Source organism: Vanessa cardui, chromosome 15, assembly GCF_905220365.1.
Source record: "Vanessa cardui chromosome 15, ilVanCard2.1, whole genome shotgun sequence".
NCBI lineage: Eukaryota > Metazoa > Arthropoda > Insecta > Lepidoptera > Nymphalidae > Vanessa > Vanessa cardui.
In genome coordinates, this window is record NC_061137.1 from 12,589,980 (window position 1) to 12,616,453 (window position 26,474).

The window sequence follows — 26,474 nt, forward strand, 5'->3', positions numbered from 1 at the left end:
ACCTTAAGATCTATTTTCGTGTGCTCAGTATGAGCGATAATCTGCTTTACCGATCGAGAATGACATATTGCGTCGCAATGATTTGATGTTTAGATTCAAAAGGTACTAAGAGTCTAAGACTTGATAAGGGAATGAATTTGAAAAGTGACGAAGGTTCTCTTACTCTGGCTGTACTTTAATAAATAATAAGTGAATTTTAGGAAGTGCTAACTTTACCTGTTTGTTGAAATATGTCATTTATCATCATAGGTTTTTTATTTCATCAATTTTATTGATCGAAATATTATCATTGGAAGATCTAATTGGTGCATTTTATACCTTGATTGGTTAAGAATAACAATAATAATATGTAATGTAATAATATGTGTGTATGTCAATAAATGTTTTTTCTTTCTTCTTTCTTTCTAATATGCTTTCAGGCAATTCTGAATTATTTGACGGCTAAGGATTTATTCTGTGTGAAATGACTTTTATAAGTTGTGACTGTTTTTAACAATCTCCTCGTCTGGAGAAGACAATGTTTCCAAACTATTTACTCCTGTTACCCGACTGCATACAGTCCGTAACTGTTCTGCTATGTATGTATATGGCTTTACAACAGGATCCCAGAAAGCGTATAGAATGACTCTGTTGATAAATGTAAAGAAAAGTTTTGGAACGCTTGTGAGCTAAAGTTTATTGTACAATTAGTGAGTTGATAGTTGTTAGCACACTAGTTTAATTACTGTATTGAATATAACATATGTTCACAGAAAACAATCACATATTGACAAAAAATAACCCGCTGAGTTTCTTTCGTCGGTTCTTCTTGGGGTATTTATCCTTCCAAATCTATCCTTTCCAAACTGGCGATGTTGTATTTCATTCTGTTCAAGATGTTATCATATATTCACTTATCATTGATGATATAATTATTAGGTTAGTTATTTTTTGATTTCTATTTTAATTAGTAACCAACAATTGAAAAAATATCCGATCAGATCCTTTCTTTGTAATATAAAAAAATACTGCTCTTATTATATAAATTAAATACATTTAATAAATAAATAACTAATAATAATTGAACGTTAGGTAAAATTAATCTATAACAGTATAAAACTAAGAATAACAACATGGACATCAAAGAAAATAAAGATGAGGTATCTGGTTACCCTAGACCTCTTCCTAAAAGTATAAATAATCGGAACACTCTATAAATATCCCATGTTTTGGTTAAAAATATTATAATTATCACTAACATAATTTGAGCATTTGTAAGTAAATTTAATAGTAAACATACATTAGCTTCCTCAAAACTATAAATTATTCTGCATCCATTGCAGACAACATATTCCTTGTGCTTGGAATTAGTGACCTTACCTAATTACCTTGCAACGTGAAACATGGCCATATATACTAATATTATAAATGCGAAAGTAATTCTGTCTGTTACTTCGTTACGCTGTAACCGCTGAACCGATTTGGACAACATCACATACATCACTCTAATTCCAATGTAAGCAGCTATAGCACTTGTGTTATGGAAAAAAAGAAGTAACATAGAAAACTAATGAACATTTTCTACATCGACTCAGCCGGGAATCGAACCCGGGATCTCGGAGTATCTATGAAAACCGGCGTACACACTACTCTACCACAGAGGTCGTCAATTCTAAGGGTTTATATGCTGGTATGGGGACAGATTACGTTCTGGAAGGATATAGGATATTAATTCGCCATCGAGGGGGTAAAACGGTTGATTTGTGATATCAGCGTGAATAAAGCTGAGCTTAAATAGTATGAAATATTGCCATTTCGTCTTAGAGCTATATGTTAAGTTGGAGGTAATATATGACCAAACCCAGGCTGGTTGAAAAAACAATCTAATTGTTTGAAATGTTGTTACTTTGCACCTGTTGCGTCTTCCATATAAAAAAAGAAAAACGTCCTGCAAACACTTTGATATTTTAACACTACAGGTATCTAGCTAATATAATTTAGTATACTTACTTACTTATATTATACACCTTTTAAGATATTTACAATATGAATTCGAAGTGAAACTTCGACCTTATTCTAAAATAAGAGGTTTATGTCTTCGGTCGTGAAAAAAAAATATTTCCAAATGGCAAGACCAACAGATTTGAGAGCACTTGAATCCTAACGATCGTTATATCTTAACTGTAAATTTAAAACTTAGCCTTAAAGCTTAACCGTAAACATGAGTCTAATCACTGTTTACCGTCTCTTCATACGAGGACAATACATTCGAGACATGTTTATTTTTGGGGCGAAATAGGTTCCTGACCTTGCCCTTAAGGGATAACAAGTTGTTTGCCCTGCATTGCGACTTTTTTTTGCGAGCAACCGCCACTTTTTAACTCTGCAGAATTTACGCTATTTAGGATCAAACATATAGATGCGAATGATGCAGCAGTGAGAGATAACAAAGCTTCGGTCACACTTGCGTGCTAATTTGCGCTGATGTGGTCAGTCCCTTACAATTATACAAATTATACTTTTATCATACTTAATTGATTTAAATATAAGCTTTACAATTAAATTTAAATTTGAACATTTATCGCTCCCTTAATAGAAAATTCAAGAGCAATTATTTTTAAGCAATTGTTTCGATATTCAACGACTCGATTATTATTTCGAGTCAACGCAACATCATTAGAGAGACGTTTACGATTTACAGACATCTCATATTTAATTTCAAATAAATGATCTATCTGCCGAATAATCGGTTTTCGCTAAATTATTCGCGAATATGAATCAACCTAATGAGTTAATGTTTTCTAATATTGTAAGAATGTAATCTTCGAGCAAAGGATTAAATTTCTTTTAAGGTTATAATATATGTGTTATTCATATGCCTCTTGATTTTGCAGATCGAAGATTTTAGAACATAGTTCCACTGAGCGATATCTTACATAAAATTACAAGCTACATTAAATTTAACAAAACAAATAGAATCTACAAACATTTTAATATTTACACTTATTACATACACAACCGATACTCATTATATATATGTTTAAGTATAAACTAAGTAAAAGTCCATGGGCTACGAACAGTGAAGTATTTTACGAAACGCTTTCCTGAATTCGGGGTTGAAGATTGTGTATATGACCGGGTTGAGGAAGGAGTTGATGTAGCCCAGCCACGTGGTCAATATGAAGACAGTTACGCCAGGGGAGTGGTTGAAACCGAATTTGGTGCAAATCGCATCCAAAACGGAGCACGTGAAGAATGGCGCCCAACAGAAGAGGAAGACGCCTGTGAATCAAGAATATTTATTTAGATTAAGCATAATTTTTATATTATATATTAAGATTTATTTTATTTTTTGTATGTAATTGACACTAGACAGCTGTCATAGAGCGTAAACCAATTTAAAATGTGTTGATATTTATTTCCGAAGTTATTAAAGAAATATGACTTTTTGAAACGTTTCATACTTTGTAAAACAATTCGATTTTATTTTTATGATGATACACCTGATGATAAGTGCTCACTATCACCCATAGACAATAACGCTGTAAGAAATATTAACTATTATTTACATCGTCAATGTGCCATCAACCAAAATGTGGAATTAAGATGTTATGCCCTTTGAGCCTATAGTTACACTGGCTCACTCACCCTACAAACCAGAGCACACACTTTGTTGTACCCAAAGCAACATTTACTATTGGATAAGTACTGTTTGGTGGCAGAATATCTAATTAGTATAACCTGGAGGCACTTATCCTTATTTCCTTACACAAAGTTCTACCATCAAGCTGTCTATTTATAATTTTATAATTATCCTCGACATTATTAAGAGTATATCCTCTAATCATAGGAAGAACAGGATAAATAAGCCCATATCGAATTAAAACAAAACATTTCTCACCGAGTACAATCGCCAATGTTTGCGTAGCCTTTTTTTCTTTCTTCGCAAAGGACTTGGCTCTTAGCTTGCCCGCTCTGTTTGCTCTGAATATCGTGAATCTTGCCGCTGACGCTGCACTCCTGAATCTTCTCCTCGGCGTCGAGATCAGTGAGCTATTGCTTATGCGACTCAGCTTCTTTCTGTGATAATAAAAAAAGAGTAACTACTGAGTTTCTTGCCGGTTCTTCTCGATAGAATTTACTTTCCGAACCGGTGGTAGCTTCACTTAATTGTAAAATGACGCTTCAAAAGTGCTTGTAAAAGGATAATTGAATATAGTTTATTTTGATTTGATTTAATTACAGAAATATTATCAAATGTGAAAAATTAATTATTTATTTTTTCAGTAGAATCAGTCTGCCGAACCAATGGCATACATATAGTACATAAAGTATTGTAGTATAACGATTTAAAGTTGCTTTCAGTACTTGAATTAAGTTTATTTTGTTTCTTACGTTTCAACAGAGATTCGCAACATTCTATTTTATTTATGCCTTATGTTAATAAGACTATTTTATATTCAGTACTTCACCCACCTGGAATTATGATTGATTTGTACTAAATTTCGTAATCATTATTATGTTGTCTCAATATTATCATCACTATAGACTAGTCATAAAGCGCAATATATATACAAATAGTAAAAAGGTACTCTAATAAAGAATATCTTTCTATTGAAGAAAATATCAAACCAGAGATTTCATATGACATTTAAATATATACCATTCCGCATATTGCGGGTTTGGAGAATTTCACAGATTTTCACACACGAAAATCTATATTAATATTATAAATGAGGAAGTAACTATATCTGTCTGTCTGTCGCACTTTAACGATCAAACCGCTGAATCGAATTTGATGAAATTTGGTATGAACCAAACTTCAAGAAAGGACATAGGGTACTTTTAAGCCTGACATATGACAACGAACAACCTAAACATGATCAAAGCCGCAGGTGACTACTAGTAAAAAATAATACAACACAATTAGTAACAAGTTTACTCGCAAATTTGTAATGATTGCATTTCAGAACAATGTTTAAATACATGATACTAATATACGAGAATTTTCATGTAAAAAAGTACCTCTAACGTTTTATTGTGTAGAGTTTTGAACTTATGAACTTGGTATCCGCAGACATATAAACCACTAGTGTCATGATTTTTTTAAATATACTTAGATAATTTTAATTGAAATAATAATATTTACTATTGTTTTCATTTCTAAATACTTTTTTTAATTGAAATATAATTTATTAGTATGATTATTGATTCGGTTATCGACACCGTATTGTGGGACTCCCGCTAATTCTTCTCGTGGTGTGGTGTGGCGACTGGTACGCTGGCACGAGAAAAACAAAAGGCGGTTGATTTTGAATTGATTTGATGGGAATTAGAAAAAAAAGCTAGATGGAGCTTGGGCGTTATTATTACAGGGTTATCTTAAAAATTAAGGGTGATTGATTGTACAACTTGGAATTATGCCAATGGAACCTTTGTATATTATGTTAAATAAATGTATTTATATCTAATCGAGCTGAGTTTGGATTTATAAAACTCGGATTAGCAGCTATTTAATGGGATAACATATAAATATTTAGTCTATTAACAAAGACACAGTCTTTATTTTTATATATCTAACTTTAATTTAATTATGAAACTTAAAATTATTCGTACCTGTAGTTCATTTCATAGGGATTGAAAATGAAAATTACATTTAATATAAATAATTTGTAAAAAAGTTTGTCATAAAATATGTGAATTACAAGCAACTACGTGATTTCTCGTGAGGAAAATTCAAGCCATCTGTTAGAGGCCTGAGGCTGCCATCCGACCGGATATATCCGGTCTGGACCGGATTTTAAGGGCTTAGAGAATTCGTCGGGATTTTATTTGTGACTTAAATTTTCGCCGGACCGAGAAGTAAAAGTATGTCATACTTGACTGACTTTTTATGTATTGAGATTTCTTTTACATGACAGTAGTTTAGCGCAAAAAGCCTTGGTATCCCAATGGCTAGAACCGGACAAGCGGCTCTTAAAATTTTGTGTATACAATTCTGCCAAATTGGAACTACTTTACTTTATAAAAAATCATTATGTTTGCTTTGTTATAATAAAATAAATTATGTTCGGCATACACATATTTTTTTTTATTATCATGAAAAAGCTTAATTTATTTATTTATTTCACACACAAGTTTTGTTTACATTATTTAATGTCAGCCCTGATTTCCAAACTAGCTTTCACTGTGTTTTGGAAGTCAGTTCTTTCCCAGATGTTAGGTTACAAATTTGTTTCTTATTATAAAAAATAAAAAAAAATGTAAAACTATAATAAAAATCAATTAGGTTTTTTTAAAAGCCGAGATGGCCCAGTGGTTAGAACGCGTTCATCTTAATCGATTATTGCGGGTTCAAACCTAGGCAAGCACCGCTGATGTTTATTATATATGCTATTCATGCGCTTAATTTGTCTTTATAATTCATCTCGTGCTCAGCGGTGAAGGAAAACATCGTGGGAAAACCTGCATGTGACAAATTTCATAGAAATTCTGCCACATGTGTATTCCACTAACCCGCATTGGAACAGCGTGGTGGAATATGTTCCAAACCTTCTCCTCAAAGGGAAAGGAGGCCTTCAGCCCAGCAGTGGGAATTTACAGGCTGTTGCTGTTAGGTTTTTTTTTATCATACATACTGGCGACGTCGGTATGACGTAGACACACATGACAGCGAATGAAGGGACATTTAAAAAAAGAAAGATATAACGAACGTGAACGACTAGACTTATATTATGAATATCATCATGTCTGGTAACGAGTTGATGCCTAACTCCTCGTTATACACATTATATATAAAAAATAATGAATTTGGTATAAATCAAACTTGAAACCGAAGGAAGAACATACAATACTTTTACTCGGACTTTCAATATTTCCGGAATACCTAATTGGAGTCTAGATTTTGCACCTGAACATTATTTTTATTGAAAAGCTGACCGAAAAACTTACTAAACTATTAAACCAAGACTTTATGAAAGCCTCCTTATGGTATTTTACTACTTAAGGTCGTAATGGTTAAATACTATTACAGGTAGGCCTCATAGATTTCAGGGCGCCACGGTAGCATGCGTAAGCGATCCCGTGGCGCCCGAAGAGGGACGGTGAGGGTACCGCTGGTTTTTTAGTGGGTAAATCCGGTGGACCTGGGCACACTTGGCGTCCAGAAAACCAGGGAGTGCCACCCCCCCACTTTCCATCACGTGGGGGAAACGCGTAAAGCGTTTTTCCAGCGAGAAAAAAAGGCCTAATAGATTTGAGGTAGAGGCTGACATTCAGTTCGTTAGAACCATCTGTTAAGGCTGCGCGTAGATGAGCCAGTCACTTGAAAATTATTTTACGTAATAAGATTTTCGTATGTTATTTACCAATTTTTTTTTTTTTTTTATGGTATGTTTGGCGGACGAGCATATGGACCACCTGATGGTAAATGGTCACCATCACCCATAGACAATGACGCTGTGAGAAATATTAACTATTCCTTACATCGTCACTGCGCCACTAACCTTGGGAACTAAGATGTTATGTCCCTTGTGCCTGTAGTTACACTGGCTCACTTACCCTTCAAACCGGAACACAACAATACTGAGTACTGTTATTTGGCGGTAGAATAACTGATGAGTGGGTGGTACCTACCCAGACGGGCTCGCACAAAACCCTACCACCAAGTAAACCAATTGATTTTAAGAGAAATTATCACATTGCTTTTTGTTTTTTTTTTATTTACGTCATCCCCAGGCTCACTCTTGTCCGTACCTTTTTGATGTTTGCACGTGTACATAGATCACTGAATAATTTTACACATATTCAAAGTGGCTCGGATTTAAATAATTTAGCATATAAATTGGTTTCCGTCACATTTTATTTTATTTTTTTCCAAAAATTAAATGAGACCTTTCCTGAGTCCGTAATCATAATGTATATGTGACTCCTCGCAGGTTAGAATATTATACCAAAGGATAACCAAAAATGACCAAAAAAACCGGAAAATAATTACCATCTCGAAATTCCCTAAACAAATGAAATTTGGACATGAAAAATCCACGGTTAGTCTTTTTCTGGGTAATCTAACTGTCATTTATCGTCCTCTGTTATGATGATGGAAAAATAATGATAATTGGCTAGGTCTGTTTGCAGTTCTAGCATGATAACCACATTGGCATGTGTGATTATTGTCTTCAACGCAACAGCAGGTGTTAATCACTTATGACCGTCTATATATGAAGTGCCTGCATTCCGTTGTATGTTTGAGGGTGTGTCTTTACAAAATGGGATTAAGTAGATAAGTGGAAGCTACTGAAAATCTATTCTGAAAACTCGATGCCTTCATATTCTTTGGACTAACAAGATCTGACAAGGTTTCTTAAGGACTAAGATGTTTCTCGTGTTTGTTGTTACACTGTCTTTCTTACCTTTCAAATCGTAGGTAACACAACAATACAAAACGTTGATGCTTGTGTATAATATTTCGATGAAATTCTGCCACATGTGTATATCAACCCGCATTGGAACAGCGTGGTGGGATATGTTTCAAACATTCTCAAAGGGAGAGGAAGCCTTAGCCAAGCAGTGGGAATTTATATGCTGTTAATGTAATGTGGCAGAATATATGAAGAGCGGATTTGAACAAAGCCGTACCATCAGGTACTTACCTAACACTATTTGGATGTTAAGTAATAGTAATTGTAGCATTCCTATAATGTTTTGAATCAACGCTTAACATGAAATGAATCATAAAAATGAATAACACATATGGAAATGAGTAGTCAGCCAGGATATAAATCAATTCTCGGTTTATAAAACCTGAGCATTGTCGGCTCTGTACTGTATTGTTTCGACATCATTAAAATTTGATAGCGCAAATTGTATACAATATATTTTTTTTTCTTTTAACGTATTATTCAATATAGCTATATTTTCTTGAGTAATAATTAAAATATTTATTAAATTAATATCTGTGTTGTAATCTAACAAGCCTCGAGCTAGCTTTCTCTTTATACTTTTATCATACTGAGAATATCTTCTCACGAAAAAATAATAGATGGTAAATTTTAAATATATAAAAAGCCTTTAATTATAAAATGACTAGCCGTGTTCATGTATAATGTGAGTGAGGGCTGAGTGTACCCCCGAGAGATGAGTGGACTGTATTATGATGAGTCAAAAGAGCAGTTGTTATCTTAAAATCCTTCTTAGTCTCAAAGACACTTTCTTCTTGGGAGCGCTCCTTTGATTTTCACACACTTGAAGGATACAAGCCAAGGGAAAAGTGATGTTATTTGTAGCATAGGAGAAGGATGATAGTTCGTTACACTGGCTAAATTTTAAGCGCGGTGTACTCATGATGAAAATGTTGCCGTAGCCCACACGAGAAGGGATGTACGTCACACGAAAAAATGGACCATGGACAATTATCAACGTTTCAATGTATTTATTATTATTATTTTTATGTTTATCAAGATTTCAAATCTTTGGAATAAACGCGAAGTTTTCGGAAGATCGAATACTAATACCTTAACATTATAGTTGAAATTTTAGAATACAATTAAATATTTGTACGTATATTATACTTATTTATTAAAACTTTAAAATTCTGGGAAGACACAGGAACAATAATAAAATAAAAATCGTAGAACATTTTGTTTTATTATTGACAAATCTTTTTCGATTCTTATATGGGTCATTAGTTTTGCCCACGGGGCAAAGATTATTTCGCCAATATCAGGTAGGATAAAATACATTAAGAACAAGATTACTGGACGTATCATTAATAAGAAAGTCTAACCTTCTGATATATGCTTTTAATAAAGATTAAAAGTATGTATCAGAAAGCTATCGGAAGTATATAAGTGTATTAAAGCAGATTATATCTTCTGCTTAAACTTGAAATTACCAAAAAAATACTTTTGTAAGAAGTTTCTTGCTTTACTAAATAAATCTATGTTCCAAATTCCAGATCTCTCAAGTCAATCTGTCAGGTCTAACGATTTTATGATCATGTGCAGGTTGATGAAGATATTTTCCATTTAACATAAGCCAATATTAGCCATTACTACATTTAAAAGTGGAATTAAAAAGTTAACAATAAGCCAGGCAAGATAATATAAACAAGATTATATAGATGATAAAATAGCGGAGAGCTACATAATATTCGAATAAATATTCTTTATTTAAATATACCCTAATAGGGTAGCATTTATAAAATCGTTATTTTTCAGGATTAAATTGAACGTAAAGATAATACCGGTAAATGTAGATTCAAGAAAAAACAGTGAAATAAAAAAAAATTGTTACTCTGCTTTGACAAATAAATACTTTTTAGATTATCTGCCCTGTAAAGTCAGTTATATAAATTAAATTTTATATAGATATCATTATTTAGATTGATGTCAATTGACTAATTTATATTAAATTTTACCAGTTTCATACCTTAATTTTTTACTAGTTATCGTTAGCGGGTTTGTTCGCGTTTTAGGGTGTTGGTTGCCATGTGTTAGGCAAAAAGCAGCCCATTTCCTTTTTTGGACTTTAAATTTGCTTCATACCAAATTCTATCAAATTCGGTTAATTGGCTTGGTCGTTAAAGAGCGACAGACAGACTCGAGAGAGAGAGAGAGACAGAGAAAGTAACTCTACTTTCAAATTTATAATATTAGTATAGGTAATGTATTGATAGACAATAATCATAAAATCAATTAATATATTTACTCGATACACAAGAGACTAATAATAACACGTCGCGACGCACTTACAGCTCTTAGTGGAGGAGTAATGGAGCGAGAAGGTCTGGTTGAGGTCGTCTTCCAAAGTGTATAGCTTTGTATAGCACTCTTTTACTAAAAGAAAATGAAGGGACGAGATATTTTTCCTTGAGTGTATAATGAAGGCTTTCAACAACAAACAACAACAGCCTGTAAATTTCCCACTGCTGGGATAAGGCCTCCTCTCACTTTAAAGGGAGGAAAGGGTTGGTGGAATACACATGTGGCAAAATATCTATGAAATTAGACACATGCAGGTTTCCTCAAAATGTTTTCCTTCACCGCCGAGAACGGAATGAATTGTAAACACAAATTAAGCATATGAATATTTAGAGGTGCTTTCCTGGGTTTGAATCTGTAAGCATTGGTTAAGATGCACGCTTTCTAACCGCTGGGAAATTTCGCCTCTTGATGAACGAAGGCCTTATTTTATAGCAATCTCACAGATAGACAGATTCTTGTAAATGTCAATCATAATCAGACAGGAACACAAATGTTATATATTTTCAGATATTAAGAAGAAAGAGATATTTTTATGGTATAGGTTAGCGAAACACAGCGGCATTTGATGGTAAGTGGTCACCACCGCCCATAAAAAACGGCCTCGTAAGAAATATTAACCACATTTACATAGTATAAAACAAAGTCGCTTTTTATGTCCCTATGTCCATTTGTACGCTTAAATCTTTAAAACTGCGGAACGGATTTTGATGCGGTTTTTTTTAATGTATATAGAGCAATTCAAGGGGAATGTTTGTGTACACAAAATATGAACAAATTTTTTTAATAGATAGAGTGATTCGAGGGATAGGTTAGTATACATAATATATGAACAATATAGTAAAGAAACAGTGATAATTTTAGAAGTTAGCAATGTGATGTCGTAAATTAACAAATTCTGTAGTATATTTAGTATCAATACTGCACCCGTGCGAAGCCGCCCCGGCTTGCTAGTTCTTTATTTAGCTAATATGTTAACAATCTTGGGAACTAAGCTATTATAGGCAGAAGGGATGCCTATCACACTGGTTTATCTACTCTACAAATCGGAACACCACAATTCTAATGATATCTGATGAATCTTCAGCTAATTCAAAGAATATCAGGCATATTAGTTTTAATATGACATCACAACACAGCCTATTACACACGGAGCTCTAAGTCGACGCTAGAAATCTCTATAGTTAAAATAAGGCGCTATACAGGGTCGTAAATTAAAGCACCAAAAAACTGAACAGCCTAGTCTCCAAAAGCACCGCAAAATTTGCTTAATTTTAAAGATCTAAACATACATAGAGACAGACAGCGTATGATTGTTTTATATTATGTAATGATAATAACAATGATGAAGTTTGATATACTGTTCCATTCAAAATATGAATCTGATAAAGAGTTCTCGTTCATTTCCGTCAGATATCTTTAGGTAGCTCTATATATTTACTGGTAGGTAAGCTTTAGGTAAGCTAATAGAGCGGATAAAAGCGAATCTGTTCATCCGGCATTATGGGGACAAGTCTGGCCTCTCTTGAGTCAAAGCATATTTCATACGAAATTATAGAACAGGAACCTAACTTAATTCTTTTTTTTTATAACATAGGTTGGCGGACGAGCATATGGGCCACCTGATGGTAAGTGGTCACCATCACCCATAGACAATAACGCTGTAAGAAATCTATCCTAATCCTTCCATCGTTAATGTGAAACCAACCTTTGGAACTAAGATGTTATGTTCCTTGTGCCTGTAGTTACATTGGCTCACTCACCCTTTAAACCGGAACACAACAATACTGAGTACTGTTGTTTGGTGGTATAATAATGATGAGATGATGAGTGGGTGGTACCTACCCAGACGGGCTTGCACAAAGCCCTACCGCCAAGTAATATTTCACTTCACCAATGTCAAAATACCTTTACTTCACCATTGTTCACTTACTGTGAAGTAAGTTTTTATATCCCTTATGTCTGGAATCACTCACTATCCTCATCCAGTCTTCAGTATTGAAACCCAGCAATACTATGCTGTATGTTGACAAAATCGTACACGACATAAAACTTATAGACTCTCATATAAACTATTAAGTCAAGCCTCCAAAAAATTACCAAGTCTAGACCTATTTAGTGATTCATTTTATGTATTTAAACAAAAAATTATTGTTCACTTACTGTGAAGTAAGTTTTTATATCCCTTATGTCTGGAATCACTCACTATCCTCATCCAGTCTTCAGTATTGAAACCCAGCAATACTATGCTGTATGTTGACAAAATCGTACACGACATAAAACTTATAGACTCTCATATAAACTATTAAGTCAAGCCTCCAAAAAATTACCAAGTCTAGACCTATTTAGTGATTCATTTTATGTATTTAAACAAAAAATTATTGACTATTTTTTTTCTAAGTTAAAGTTTTCCTAAGTTTATATAGTAATATTTTGTGATTTTTACGTAATATTTTTATTTTATCTTTAAATTAATATGTAAACTTTTTAATTGTGCACTGTTTATAGTTAGTAAATGTTATGTACACTTGTCACTGACGTACATATCTGATGTTTTAATATAGTCACTTTAACTGTAAATGTTCAATATGTATGTTGTAAGTGTTCTTGTTGTAAATAAATAAATAAAAGTCTCAAGATCAAAATCAATATAAATTTAATTGCAGAAACTCTTTAAAGCACGTATAATCGTCATTTTACAATAACTAATACCGAAAAATAACTTTGTCAATATATAATTAGTTTATTTTTGAGGGTAAAACTAGCTATAATGGATTTGAATCGCGTATATTTATCATTTTTAACATCCCGACGTTTCGAGCACTTTACAGCGTTCGTGGTCATGGGTAGGTTCGTGGTCCGTTATAGCTAGTTTTATTTCAATGTGTAATCGCGAAAATTTAAGACAACATTATATTTTTGAAGGTGTTTTTATAAATTGACACATGAATTCAATTCAATAATTTTGAGATGAAAACAAAATTAATTAGGATGTCTTTTATTATAAGTTCCGACGTTCCGTCATATTGGCATTTGAAAGAATCTTCTTCGAAAGAGATTGAATACGAATAGACTCATTTAAATTTCATAAAGATATGATGAATATTTTTTAAGACAGACTACAGAACTCTTCAATAAGCGCCAGCAAATCTATCGCGATCCTTGCTATATTCTTGCAATTATTACTATAAAAATAAAATATAATAATAACATAAGAATTAGTAGAATAAGAATAATTAATAACATATAATTCTTAAATATGTACAAATGTCAACGTTCCACGCGATTATGATTTGAACAGTAAATATTTTTAATTCATATTTCTATAAAATTCTTTTTGCTTTTGTTGAACTTTATTACGCCAGGCGGTATTTTTTTTCCTTATCATAGATTAGTTAGGTTAGGTTAGGTTAGGTTATAGGAGGGAAAGCCTGATTTGTAAGTTAGAGTTAGCTGTTGTTTTTCCATTTTATGTTTCATAACATATAACTTTATTTATATGATTTGTACAGTAACTATTTTTAATAATAATATTTCTATATTGGCCTTTATGTAAGTAAATTTCGCATTACTGTTGGAAAATATATTATTAAAAACATAATATGAGTCCAATTTAAATACTATGTTATGTATTTGCATAGCGATTATTACATTGAGGTGTAAATCAGGATATCCTATCTAATATCCTTTTATTCTTGCAATTATTATTAAATTTTGTAGTGTGTTTGTATGGGCCTGTGCCCCACTTATATACTATATAATTCATAAGATACACAATAGTGAGAAAGTATAGTTTGTAATTTTTAAACCAAATATAATAATAAATACAAAAAACATGTTCCACGTCATCACAGAACTTTGTTTGTAAAAATATAAATAAAATAGTTGGGCTCGTCCGGGATTTGAACCCGGGACCTCTCGCACCCTAAGCGAAAATCATACCCCTAGACCAACGAGCCGCTTGTACAATATGTCGAAAGAAAAAAACATAATTGTAAACCTTTCACTTTTATCGTTTTATGTCATTGTATATACTTCAACATATAGTAATTTTAACTTGTTTTGTAAATAAATCTAAACAGACGTAGATTATTTACAAATAAGTAATAAAAAAAAGTTATAAAGAATAGAGAAAAAATCTTCGTTATATGTTTATGATTATAGTATTCAAATAAATATATCAAATTTGAATGTCCACCAACCCGCATTGGAGCAGCATGTTGGAATATGCTCCAAACCTTCTCCTCCAAAGGTAGAGGAGGCCTTAGTCTAGCTGTATGTAGGTAATAGTGGGACGGCCTACTATAATTACAATGCATGTCAATAAATAAAAAAAAATGCACGAGGTTCGTATATATGTTTAAAATGTCAAGTTTGAATGCATTTACCGAGACTGCGGTTATATTGAGTTTCGCTCGCTCGGCAACAACTGATCTAGTTACCATGGAAACGGTGTACGACTTGAGTACAGTCAGCGTCAAATAATTAGAGACACTCGGGATATTCAAATAATTAGACGCAACCAAAAAGTCAATAATATCGGTACAAAGTTTACTTATTGTTGTCAACAATATACGCGCTCAAAAAGTCGAGACGTTTAAAATGTCATATGTGTAGATCGTTTCAGTCAAACCGCCATAAACATGGTTTCAGTCATCTCGCCAATGCCATCTAAGCATTCTACGTGTTCAAAAATACGGAACACATTAGAAAACTAGCATATTATTGGCAATCTAGTATTGTTTATATGTCATTCTTTTATTTGTCATTGCATGTCATGACGCTGACTGTACTCCAATTATCACAAACACTGCACTTAAGAGAATATGTAATCTAAGACAAGGTGGGCGTGGAAACAAAGAGATTTTAATCATCATGTCCTGCCTGATAAGTAAATTCTCGGAATGACACTTGACTAGAATGTATGTACTATCTACTATGTGTACAACCCGAATAATCGTATACAAACTTACTTCAGGAATAACGCAGTATATGTACTTTATTCTTCAACAACAACAACAGCCTGTAAATTGTAAATTCCTGTTGGGCTAAAGGCCTCCTCTCCCATTGAGGAGAAGTTTTGGAACATATTTCACCACGCTGTTCCAATGCGGGTTGGTGGAATACACATGTGGCAGAATTTCTATGAAATTTGTCATGTGCTTGCCTGGGTTTGAACCCGCAATCATCGGTTAAGATGCTCGCGTTCTTACCAACTGGGCCACCTCGACTCTATACTTTATTCTTCACGTATACATTATTAATTTTGAACTGAATACATAAACATTTCTCGAACATTAGTATTTACAACAATACCAAACGTTAGCGCGATTTAACTTCGGTACAGTGACATCTATTGTAATATAATAATAATATAATATGAGACAACATCACATACATTAACTCTGATCCCAATGTAAGTAGCTGAAGCACTTGTGTTATGGATATCAGAAGTAACGACGGTACCACAAACACCCAGACCCAAGACAACATAGAAAACTAATGGTAATCTACATCGACTCGGCCGGGAATCGAACCCGGGACCTCAGAGTGGCGTACCCATGAAAACCGGTGTACATACCACTCGACCATGGAGGTCGTCAAAATTTTGTATAAATAATAAAACATATTAGAAATGACTTTAAACTAAATACTTTTTGCACAGCTCTGATCTGATGTTGTATCTAAAACCTTACGCCTAATGACACTGATCAAACTATAGCGATTATACACTATGATATGGATTACTTTATTTACACCGCAGTAAGTAACTGTCTGTTACTGTTGTTCTTTCACGTCCAAAAGTATCAATTTATTTTATATTGTCATCACGGGCGGCCCGGCTTCACACGGGTGCAATATTGGTACTAAATATTCTACAGAACTTGTTTATTTACGACATCACATAAGACTTCTAAATTTTTTTTTCTGGAATAGGTTGGCGGACTAGCATACGGGCCACTTGATGATAAGTGGTCACCATCACCTATTGACAACGACGCTGTAAGAAATATTAACTATTCCTTACATCGTTAATGCGCCACCAACCTTGGGAACTAAAATGCTATGTCCCTTTTACCTATAGTTACACTGGCTCACTCACCCTTCAAACCGGAACAAAACAATACTGCGTACTGTTGTTTAGCGGTAGAATATCTGATGAGTAGGTGGTACCTACCCAGACGGGCTTGCACAAAGCCTTACCAAAAATTAACAGTGTTATTTTACTTTATTGTCCATGTATTATATACTAAAACAGTCCTCTCGAATCACACTATCTATTTAAAAAAACCGCATCAAAATCCGTTGCATAATTTGAAATATATATTTGTTTTATACTATGTAATGAAGATATATATTCCTAAGGCTATGATTCAACTGTAAGCAGAAACAGAGTCATTCACCTGTTTTCTGAGTAAATTACTCTTGAAGGAGTAATAGCTTTAGATTTATAAAATTACATTTTAAAACGGCGATTAAGCACTCAAACGCATTTTTAAGCCGGTTGGAGCATTAAATTTAATTTATCTCATTAAATGACGATTCTAATGTACTTGTAGGAGCCTCCTGGAAGTTGAAGAGTTTTGAGTTTGTATTGATGCTGAGGTATTATTTAATATTTATAGCAATTATATGCTATTTATTTCGCGGTAGGGATTCGTAGTGAATGTTTCTTCATTATCTTTATCATTTCATGGTAGAAGAGCTGAGATGGCACAGTGGTTAGAAAGCGTGTATCTTAACAGATGTTTTCGGGTTCAAACCCAGGCAAGCACCACTCTATATATGCTTAATTTGTATTTATAATTCATCTCGTGCTCGGCGGTGAAGGAAAACATCGTGAGGATCGTCTAATTTCAGCGAAATTCTGCCTCATGTGCATTCTACCAACCCGCATTGGAACAGCGTGGTGGAATATGTTCCGAACCCTGTTCTTAATGGAAGAGGAGGCTTTAGTCCAACCGTGGAAAATTTAGAGGCTGTTACTTTACTTTTAATTTTACATAGTATAAAACCAAGTCGCTAAACGCTGTCTGTACCTATGTATCTTTAAAATTACACAGCTGATTTTGATGCGTTTTTTTTATTCATAATATTGATTCAAGACGAAGATATATGCATAATGCGTAGTATATCAGAGAAACAGATTTTAGAAGTTTTAAAGTGATGTCTTAATTTTTTTTGCAGCCTTGCGAAGCCGGCTACTCACCCGGTAGTACAAAATATATGGGTGATAATAGTCACTTGTGAACAGCTGATTCATACTGATATTAAGTTTTCTTTTATATATATATGAAATGACAGGAGTTAACGAGTGTAACATATACATTACACATATATAACCCCATCTGAATAGGTACTTACTCATCACATAATCTATCCCCAAACAGAAATACTCAGCATTTTTGTGTTTCGTTTTGAAGGGTGAATGAGCCAGTGAATTAGCCAGTGTAACTACAGGTACAAAGGTTCTGTTTGTAAGGTACGTGATGCGCTGGTCTTTGAAGAGATGATTCCTTACAGCTCCAATGTCTCTGGGTGATAGTGACCACCTTAAGTTGGCCCGCTCGCCTACGAATTTACGCTACAAAAAAGGATGGAATGTTAGTCAAACTTACTTTAACTCTGGTTTCTTTGGTAGTTCATCCTGTTTCGTCTCTTCCTTGATTGGCGAGGGGGGCGGGGTGTGGTCTTTATCCACGTCCATATTTGATGGCGCGTAGCCCGAGTCATTATTTGTATTGGGGTCCATCATTGGTATTGGTGATGCAAGGTTTGCCATTATCCTGAAAATACGGTATCATTACATACACATATACATATGTATATACAATACAATATACTCCAGGATTATCATGCCTTATATTATGATTATTGTCAAGGAGTATATCGGGAGATATTTTGAAGAATTAAATTTACGTTCATCATAGTCTATTACTTGGGTTATGCATTTATCTTTGGACATAAATATGCCGTGTACAATTTATATGACCGTTAAATGTACTTACAATCCAGTTTCTTCTACAACAGCCGCGAGCATAAACCTCGCTGATCTGGTCGTTGCTATATCATCAGCGTAAACCCCCATCTCTGACCTGTCGAAACTGAGATAAAATTCAAATTTAGAATGCAATTATGAGAGAAAATTATATCTTTATAATTTAACTGTCAAAATTCTTGACTGCTGTTGTTTCATGCATCAAAAGAATACTTTTTATCAGTTTCGGTCAGATAATGTCTAGTTGCTACTACCGCCCGAAGACCTGGATATGAGAAAGAAGTATTCTCTGTTCTTTATTAGGTCAGTACGCAAACAATCTTGGGTACTAAGATGTTACATCTTGTGCCTCTAGTTAAACTGCTTTGATATCCAGATAAAACCAAATCAATACATCTATGACAAACTAAACAAAGCTTTTAATTAAGTTGATTTTATTAAATACAACAAATTACTATACAATTACAAAACGGCATTAATTGTACTGTTTGCTAATTAGGTCGCTATAAATTTTATTGTTTCGATTGTATGTTGTTAATTTATAATCGAAGTTTATGCTGCTATTTAATTAACAACGGTTGCCTCATAGTCTAGTGCTTATAAATCTGCAGGTCAAGACGATAAAAAGTTACAGGGCAAATCCGTCGACGAATTTTATGCCTTAACTTTGAAGGTCGGACATTTGTCAGAAATGTATGTATGTTTTGTATGTCCATATAAAAGTGTATGATATATAAAACTGCAAAATATAAAGGAGAGAGTAGCCATTAATGCCTTAAATTTTGTTTTTTTTTTGTTTCGTTTAATTATGTTTATGTTTGATTTTTTATTCATAATTGTTCAAGAATTTCGTTACTATACGTTTATAATATTTGATTTTATGTATAGTTATTTTTTTTTATTTTAATAATATTGTCTAATTACCAGTGGAAACTTAGCTGATACCTGTAATTTTATGTATTCATATCGTATATGTTTATCTTATTATTTGTTTCCCAAAAAATATAATAAAATTAAATTAAAATAATAAGACTTATTTAAAGAAGTAAATATCGTCGAACATTATACGAGAATACATTATAATTTTATTATTTGTTAAGGTACGTCGATATGTTTGTCTACATTTATAACAGGTGCAAACGATAACACAAGAGTTGCACAATACAGCTGTAGTTGTCACTAAAGTATGAATAAACTACATTTAATATTCTTCATGGTTTATGTAGATTAAAATATATAATTAGCATTTGAGCGAATTTCTCCCACGGCGCTGATGTCAGCGACAAGAAATCTGCGCAGGCGATAGTATTGAACAGTCAGAGTAAGAAAACCTTCGTCAGTTTTCAAATTCATTCCTTTACCGAGTTGTAAACTCTTAGTAACTTTTGAAACTAAAGCACTAAACTGACAACTGCGTATAAAATTAAACTTTTGCATTTCTTTCAAGGATAACAAAATGCGAAAAATCGATTTTTGCAAAGAACACAAAGTTGCGGATCTCATGTGGGGTTGCAAATTTTAATACTGACATGCACCTCAAAGAAACAATCATTGGCTCGATTTGAATTTTTGCAATTTTCTCGAAAATGAAAAATGTCATAGAGTTAAATTTCCGACATCACACAAGATTCCGGATTGCGTGAGAGGTTGCAAATTTTAATACTAACATTAATCCCAAAATTAAACAGTCAACAAAAATTACATTTTTGCAAATTGCTTAAAGTTCCGGATCGCGTATGAGGTTGCAAATTTGTTAATGCATCAGAATAGATGTTTTCGAAGTTTGCAACCAAGTTTCAAAACTTTTGTAATTATTCCGAGACCACCTTGCTCGAAAAATTGACCACGAATTAAAAAGAATTATAAATAAACATGTTCCGGTCAACGAAAAAGGTTGCAAATTTATACAACCGTTCGGTATATTTTTCCGACATATTATGTGTCAAGTTTGCAGAACTTTTGGAACGTTTTTATTCAGTTTAATTAAAAAAAAACATTAATTTTCAATAACAAAAAATGTTCCGTACACTTAGATTGGTTGCAAATTTAATACGTGATGTAAAATAATATATTTAACACCACTCCAACTTTGCAGAAATTTTGGAATTTTGGTCTCAAGAACAGAGCAAATTATAATTTATTGCATTTTTAACAATGTTCCGGACCGCAGAACAGGTTGCAAAATTTTATAGTTTGTTTTAATACCATTCCCGACCTTACATAAAAATTTAAAAACTTTTGGAATTATAATGAATTAATTGTCTTAAATGACTGGACTATAACGGCGTAATTAGTCATTACAAATTTAAATTAGATATAATGCCTTCTGAATTGTAAAATATACATAGATTCTCGATCGGTAAAGCAGATTATCGATCATACCTACTGAACTCACGAAAGTAGATCTTAAGTCGAACCTTTTCTTGCCCCGACTGTACATACCTCAGATATATTGACATAACCGTGAAAGAATCTCAGTATGGTATTTCTTTGTAATCAGAGGTTTGAAATGATCGATAAGACTGGATAGGGTTCACGTTTAAAACCTACGTTATTATAATTATGTACAGCATTAATTTGTCAACAGTATCATGGATCATTTAGGAGTTAGTACTTTGGGATAGGACTTTGTTCAAGGCCGTCTGAGTAGGTACCGTCCACATAACATATTGTACCGCAAATTTCAATACTATTGACTTGTGCGGTCCAGTTTGAAACGTGATTGATTTCGTGTAATATCTCGTGTTATAGATATAAGGGACATATCATCTTAGTTTTCAAGGTTTGTGGTACATTGACGATATAGAGGTGGAAGTCCTTTCATTTCCAATGTTTGTGGGCGTTGGTAATATCTTCAGATAGTCTATTTGCCTATCTGTATAAAAGTAAAAGTAAAGCAAAGTAACGACCTGTAATGTAATAATCCTCACAATAATATAAACACAAATTAAGCACACACATATATATATATATATAGTGTTGCTTGCCTGGTTTTGAACCCGCGATCATCGGTTAAGATGCACGCGTTCTAACCACTGGGCCATCTCAGTTCTGTTACTTACGATCTGCATACTTAGCTTAAATTAATAATTTTAAAATTTATTTAGGTTATTCCTCTTCTAAGACAGTTGATACCCAAAAATCTACGAAATATCTATGTACGAAAAACTCAATAATATTTTCACGTTTCTATGTTGGAATTTCAACTACCCTCAGATCAACAAGGAGGTTTTATAATTTTCATGTAATTTGTTGTTTAATCTGAACGCACCTTTACAATCGTAAAATTATCTTCAATCAAAGTATCAGAATAATATCTCGCGGAGAAAATAATACGAGGGTTACATAATTCTGGGTATTATAACCGACGAATCCTTTGTAAGATATAATAAATTCTGGATAAAACCGCCTTATAAAATAAATAAGCCAAGACGCAGACGTTTCTTCCTTTGGGATTACGTTTGAGCTGTCAAGATTCCAGACACGAAAGCATTTAGTCCCTTTGTAATTTTAAAACAGATATATTTACTTTTATTTGTCATTTTTATGAAGTAAGGGACATTGAATTTCATATTTGAGGAAAAAGTGAAGTATATTTCGCTGGACGTTTATTATGTTTATTATTTGTACTAATCTATATATATATATATAGATTAGTACAAATAGTCCTGTTAAAGGACGACCTCCGTGGTCGAGTGGTGTGTACACCGGGTTCGATTTCCGGTCGATTCGATGTAGATTCTCATTAGTTTTCTATATTATCTCGGGTCTGGGTGTTTGTAGTACCGTCGTTAGTTCGTTAAAAAAAGAAAAAAAAGTCCTCACTGACTGAATTATCATCGCCGAGCATAAACTATTAAAGTTAGGGCTATGAAATTTGGTGAGTAGAATTTTTTTATTGTGTGTACATTTTTGGAAATTATATCCCTAAGGGGGTAAAATAGGGTTTGAAATTTCTGGTGACATAATCAATTTCCACTCGAGCAAAGTCTTGAGTAATAGCTAGTATTATATCTAACACTCAGTGGCGTAAATAGGGCGGTGCCGCCGGTGCCTAGGCACAAGGCGTAGACTCTCGGGAGCGCAAGAATAGACAGACTGGGCAGGACTATTGTTTTGTCGTTTTGCTCTTGTTAAGATTCCGCTGAGCCCCTAGTACTTCATTTCAATACAAACGTACTTACATACTAGTATCATTAAAAACATACATCGAGCTAATTTTTTTGGCAGTGCACGAGCGTATTTGTGTTTAGTGTTTATCATTAATAGGCAACGCATTTGCAGTAGTGAACCTGCGTTTAAGTTTTTGTGAGTGAGACAGTAAAAAAGGGAATGGGGCTTAAATAGGGCGCAGTTATAGAAGCTCGCACAGGGCGCAGAAAAGGCTATTTACAGCACTGCTAACACTAAACTGAATTCTGTAAGGAAGCAAAGCTTGAATCCTAAGGAAGGACGATACATCTGACGACTAAAACGCGAGTTAGGTCGCGAGCGATAACTGTTGGGATCATTATATTTAACATACCTAGGGAATTAAATAATGTAAAAGAAATCACAATAACAAAAATACTTTACATTCATTTTCTGATACCAGTTTTAGATAGTTAATTATCTTTTCCGAACTAGTGGAACTTTTTACTTTGACTATTAATAGGAAATTTGTACTATGTAGATTTATTTTCCTTTTTTTTTATGGAATAGGTTTGCGGACGAGCATTTGGGCCACCTGATGTTAAGTGGTTACCATCACCCATAGACAATGACGCTGTAAAAAATATTAACTATTCCTTACATCGTCAATGCGCCAGCAACCTTGGGAATTAAGACGCTATGTCTCTTGTGGCTGTAGTTACACTGGCTTACTCACCCTTCAAACCGGAACACAACAATACTGCATACTATTGTTTAGCGGTATAATATCTGATGAGTGGGTAGTACCTAAACAGGCAGGCTTGCACAAAGCCCTACCACCAAGTAAATTTTCTTGAATATATTTAAGAGGCTAATGGAAGAGATTAGGGAAACAGTTTCATCTAATTGCTTACTTGTCATCATCATCATCATTGCTTCCAGAGGCCGTGTTCGTTGTCCTATCGTCTGGAACTTCGACGAACCTCTGGGTCTGTGCTAAATTTTCAATGACAACAGCGGCTGTACCGCTGGAGACTGCCGAGCTGATAGCTGAGCACGTCTTCGCTACCCGTTGCTTTTTGGCGCGTTGCCGAATTGCCTGCAAATACGAAAATAAATTTAGTGTCAGGGATTAAATAGTCATAACAGTCACCAATTCATAAAAATAAATCACCAATGGGCTACTTGACTGGTTTTTAAAATCCTTTTTATCTTATTTATTAGAGGTTAACGAACCCAGTAAAAGTTGTTTATTTTGAATCTAGTACATATTTGCCGAAAAATATCAAATTAAAAATTCCATATTTCAATAGCGCGCGAAAATGCTACTTCGACAATATGGCGCTAAAATGGGGTCGGTGTCGTCACTTGCCTATATTGTAATCTGTGGTACTCATAGTAGGCAAACGAAGTTAACAAGCAAGTGACGTCATCAAAAACCCGACCAATCAGGATATTTTTGTGTAATGTGACAAAACGTTTGAAAATATATTGATTACAATAATTGACACTTTATTATTCGCATTATCAAATAGCCTATTAAAATAATATAACAGTTTAAATAACTTTGGGAAATGCTAATGGTAATATCCTAGCATTGATTTCCACCACCCATGGTCATGGGGATACCAGAGATACTAAAAATGTATCATTGGTGTATGAGGTATCTGTGTATCCACTAAGTATAATAAATACAGAAGAATAATCCAGACAGTGGGAAATAAATTGTTCTGCGAAATCAGTTTCGATCAAAAAGCAGAGAAGTAACAAGCAGTAGTAATAGTAGTAGTAGCAGTAGTAAGCAGAGTGTTAACAAAGGTATTCATATAAATTATTTCTGAACAATTCCAGAATTAACTTCTCCTGAAAGATTTAGACCACTGTTCTCATTCTCTAGGTAAAATAACACGAGGTAGAGTAACGGACATTTTTGACACACTTGTCACACCTTGTCAGCCCTTGTCACACAAACACACACACAAGCGAAATTTTCTATTTTCTCACTCTCAAAATAAAGAAACAAGTGCATACTTTGCATACGTAAATACCGTCAACTTAAAGTAAAACTACTGAAAGGATTTTGGTAAAATTTTGCAGTAATATAGGTCATTTATTCATCAGAATAACATAAATTTATAATGATTTTATTTTATTTGGTCATAATAAAACGATACATATCACGTATACTCGTGTAAAGCCGGGGCGGGTCGCTAGTATTCTATAAATGAGTCATGATACCGTCGACAAATAAACGTCGATGCCAACGGTACCGTTGACAAATAAATGTTATGCACTACGAATGTTCACATTCGTACATATTTGGTTTGCTAAATAAATAAGTAAATTGATATTCAGTAAATGGATTAAATCAAAATTTGTTGGTCAATACAGATACAGTCGAATCCTAAAACAGTATTTGAATACATATTGATTCGATTTCAAATAAGTAGAGGATACGTGTTCAACGTGGACGTTTTTTTCACTTATATTATGTGTGTGTATGTGTGTGTGTGTATGTATGTGAAAAACAGTTGGAATTATATTCTATGTAAATATAAGGCGTCTTAGCACCGCTGCTACAAGTGGATATATCTTGATTGTTTTCAAGTAATTTACGTATAATAATGTAACTTAAATTGTTTCAATAATAATCTCAATATTGATATCTTCTTGATAAGCTAAGTAATCCCACTATGGATTAATTACCTATTAATTAAGTAATGATACAAAAGTAGAAATAAAAGCGTAAAAATGACGAGCGATTCTCATAGCAGTCGCATAAAAATGTGCAACATTTGTTATGTGACACTGGTATTAATAGTGGCAATAATCAAAATTATATCTTCTTGGAAAATGTGATGATTTTATGTTGGCCAATAATAGCGAAGAGTTCGCTCATTGGAAAAATTCCATTCTCATGTAAAAATCGATTCGAGGAAATTAAGACGAAATATTTGCATACACGTATTAAAAATATATAAATGAAATTTTTCAATTATTTAATAATAGACAGTTAAAAGGCTCTAGAGTCTAGACTACAGATTAAGACATTATTTTTGGTCAATAATATTAAGCCTCTTTTAAATAGACTATATTGTAAATTAAAATAGAAACACTTCATAAAAGCACTTTTAAGTAGAATTCGTTTAGTTTTGAAATGTTTGATATTGTAAAAAATGTAATTAAGGATATCAAAAGAATCACGAATTTATTAACGTCGATAGACGTGTATTTTAAATATACGGAATGTTAATAAGTTGTCTTTTTGATATAGGTTCGCGCCTACGATTTTTACTTTAATAATATCTGTATATTAAATATATATATATGTCAGCGCGAAACCACGAATTTAAGAAAAACGCGTGTCGAGAAATGATTATTTTAATAATTTAAAACTGTTTCATTGTTAAATTAATAATTTGTAGTGAATGTGAGATGTTAAATTGGTCTCAAATATTTTAGTGTTTGTAAACAGTTGTTATGTTGAGTGAAAATATCTTTTATATATATATAAATTTATTTAAGTTTAATAAATATTATTTCATCATATATAAAACCTTTTTTTAAAATATTCAAAAAAGAAAAAGTTATGTGTAAAATCGAAT

The 26,474-nt window shown here is 33.2% G+C and overlaps 1 protein-coding gene and 1 non-coding gene across 2 annotated transcripts in view; both read right to left on the reverse strand.

The window, feature by feature from the left end:
• Positions 1 to 2,426: 2,426 nt before the first annotated feature.
• LOC124535950 (dopamine D2-like receptor) overlaps positions 2,427 to 26,474 on the reverse strand; it is an 84,237-nt gene continuing 60,189 nt past the window's right edge. The window contains exons 4-8 of the mRNA XM_047112367.1: positions 23,784 to 23,968; positions 18,749 to 18,844; positions 18,359 to 18,526; positions 3,881 to 4,059; positions 2,427 to 3,261 (exon numbers count right to left, since the gene is read on the reverse strand). Coding sequence (XP_046968323.1) covers positions 3,050 to 3,261; positions 3,881 to 4,059; positions 18,359 to 18,526; positions 18,749 to 18,844; positions 23,784 to 23,968 — 840 coding nt within the window. The 3' untranslated portion in view covers positions 2,427 to 3,049. The remainder of the gene's footprint in view (positions 3,262 to 3,880; positions 4,060 to 18,358; positions 18,527 to 18,748; positions 18,845 to 23,783; positions 23,969 to 26,474) is intronic.
• Trnap-agg lies at positions 14,627 to 14,698 on the reverse strand. Its single transcript has one exon. It is a non-coding gene; the product is annotated as a tRNA-Pro (tRNA).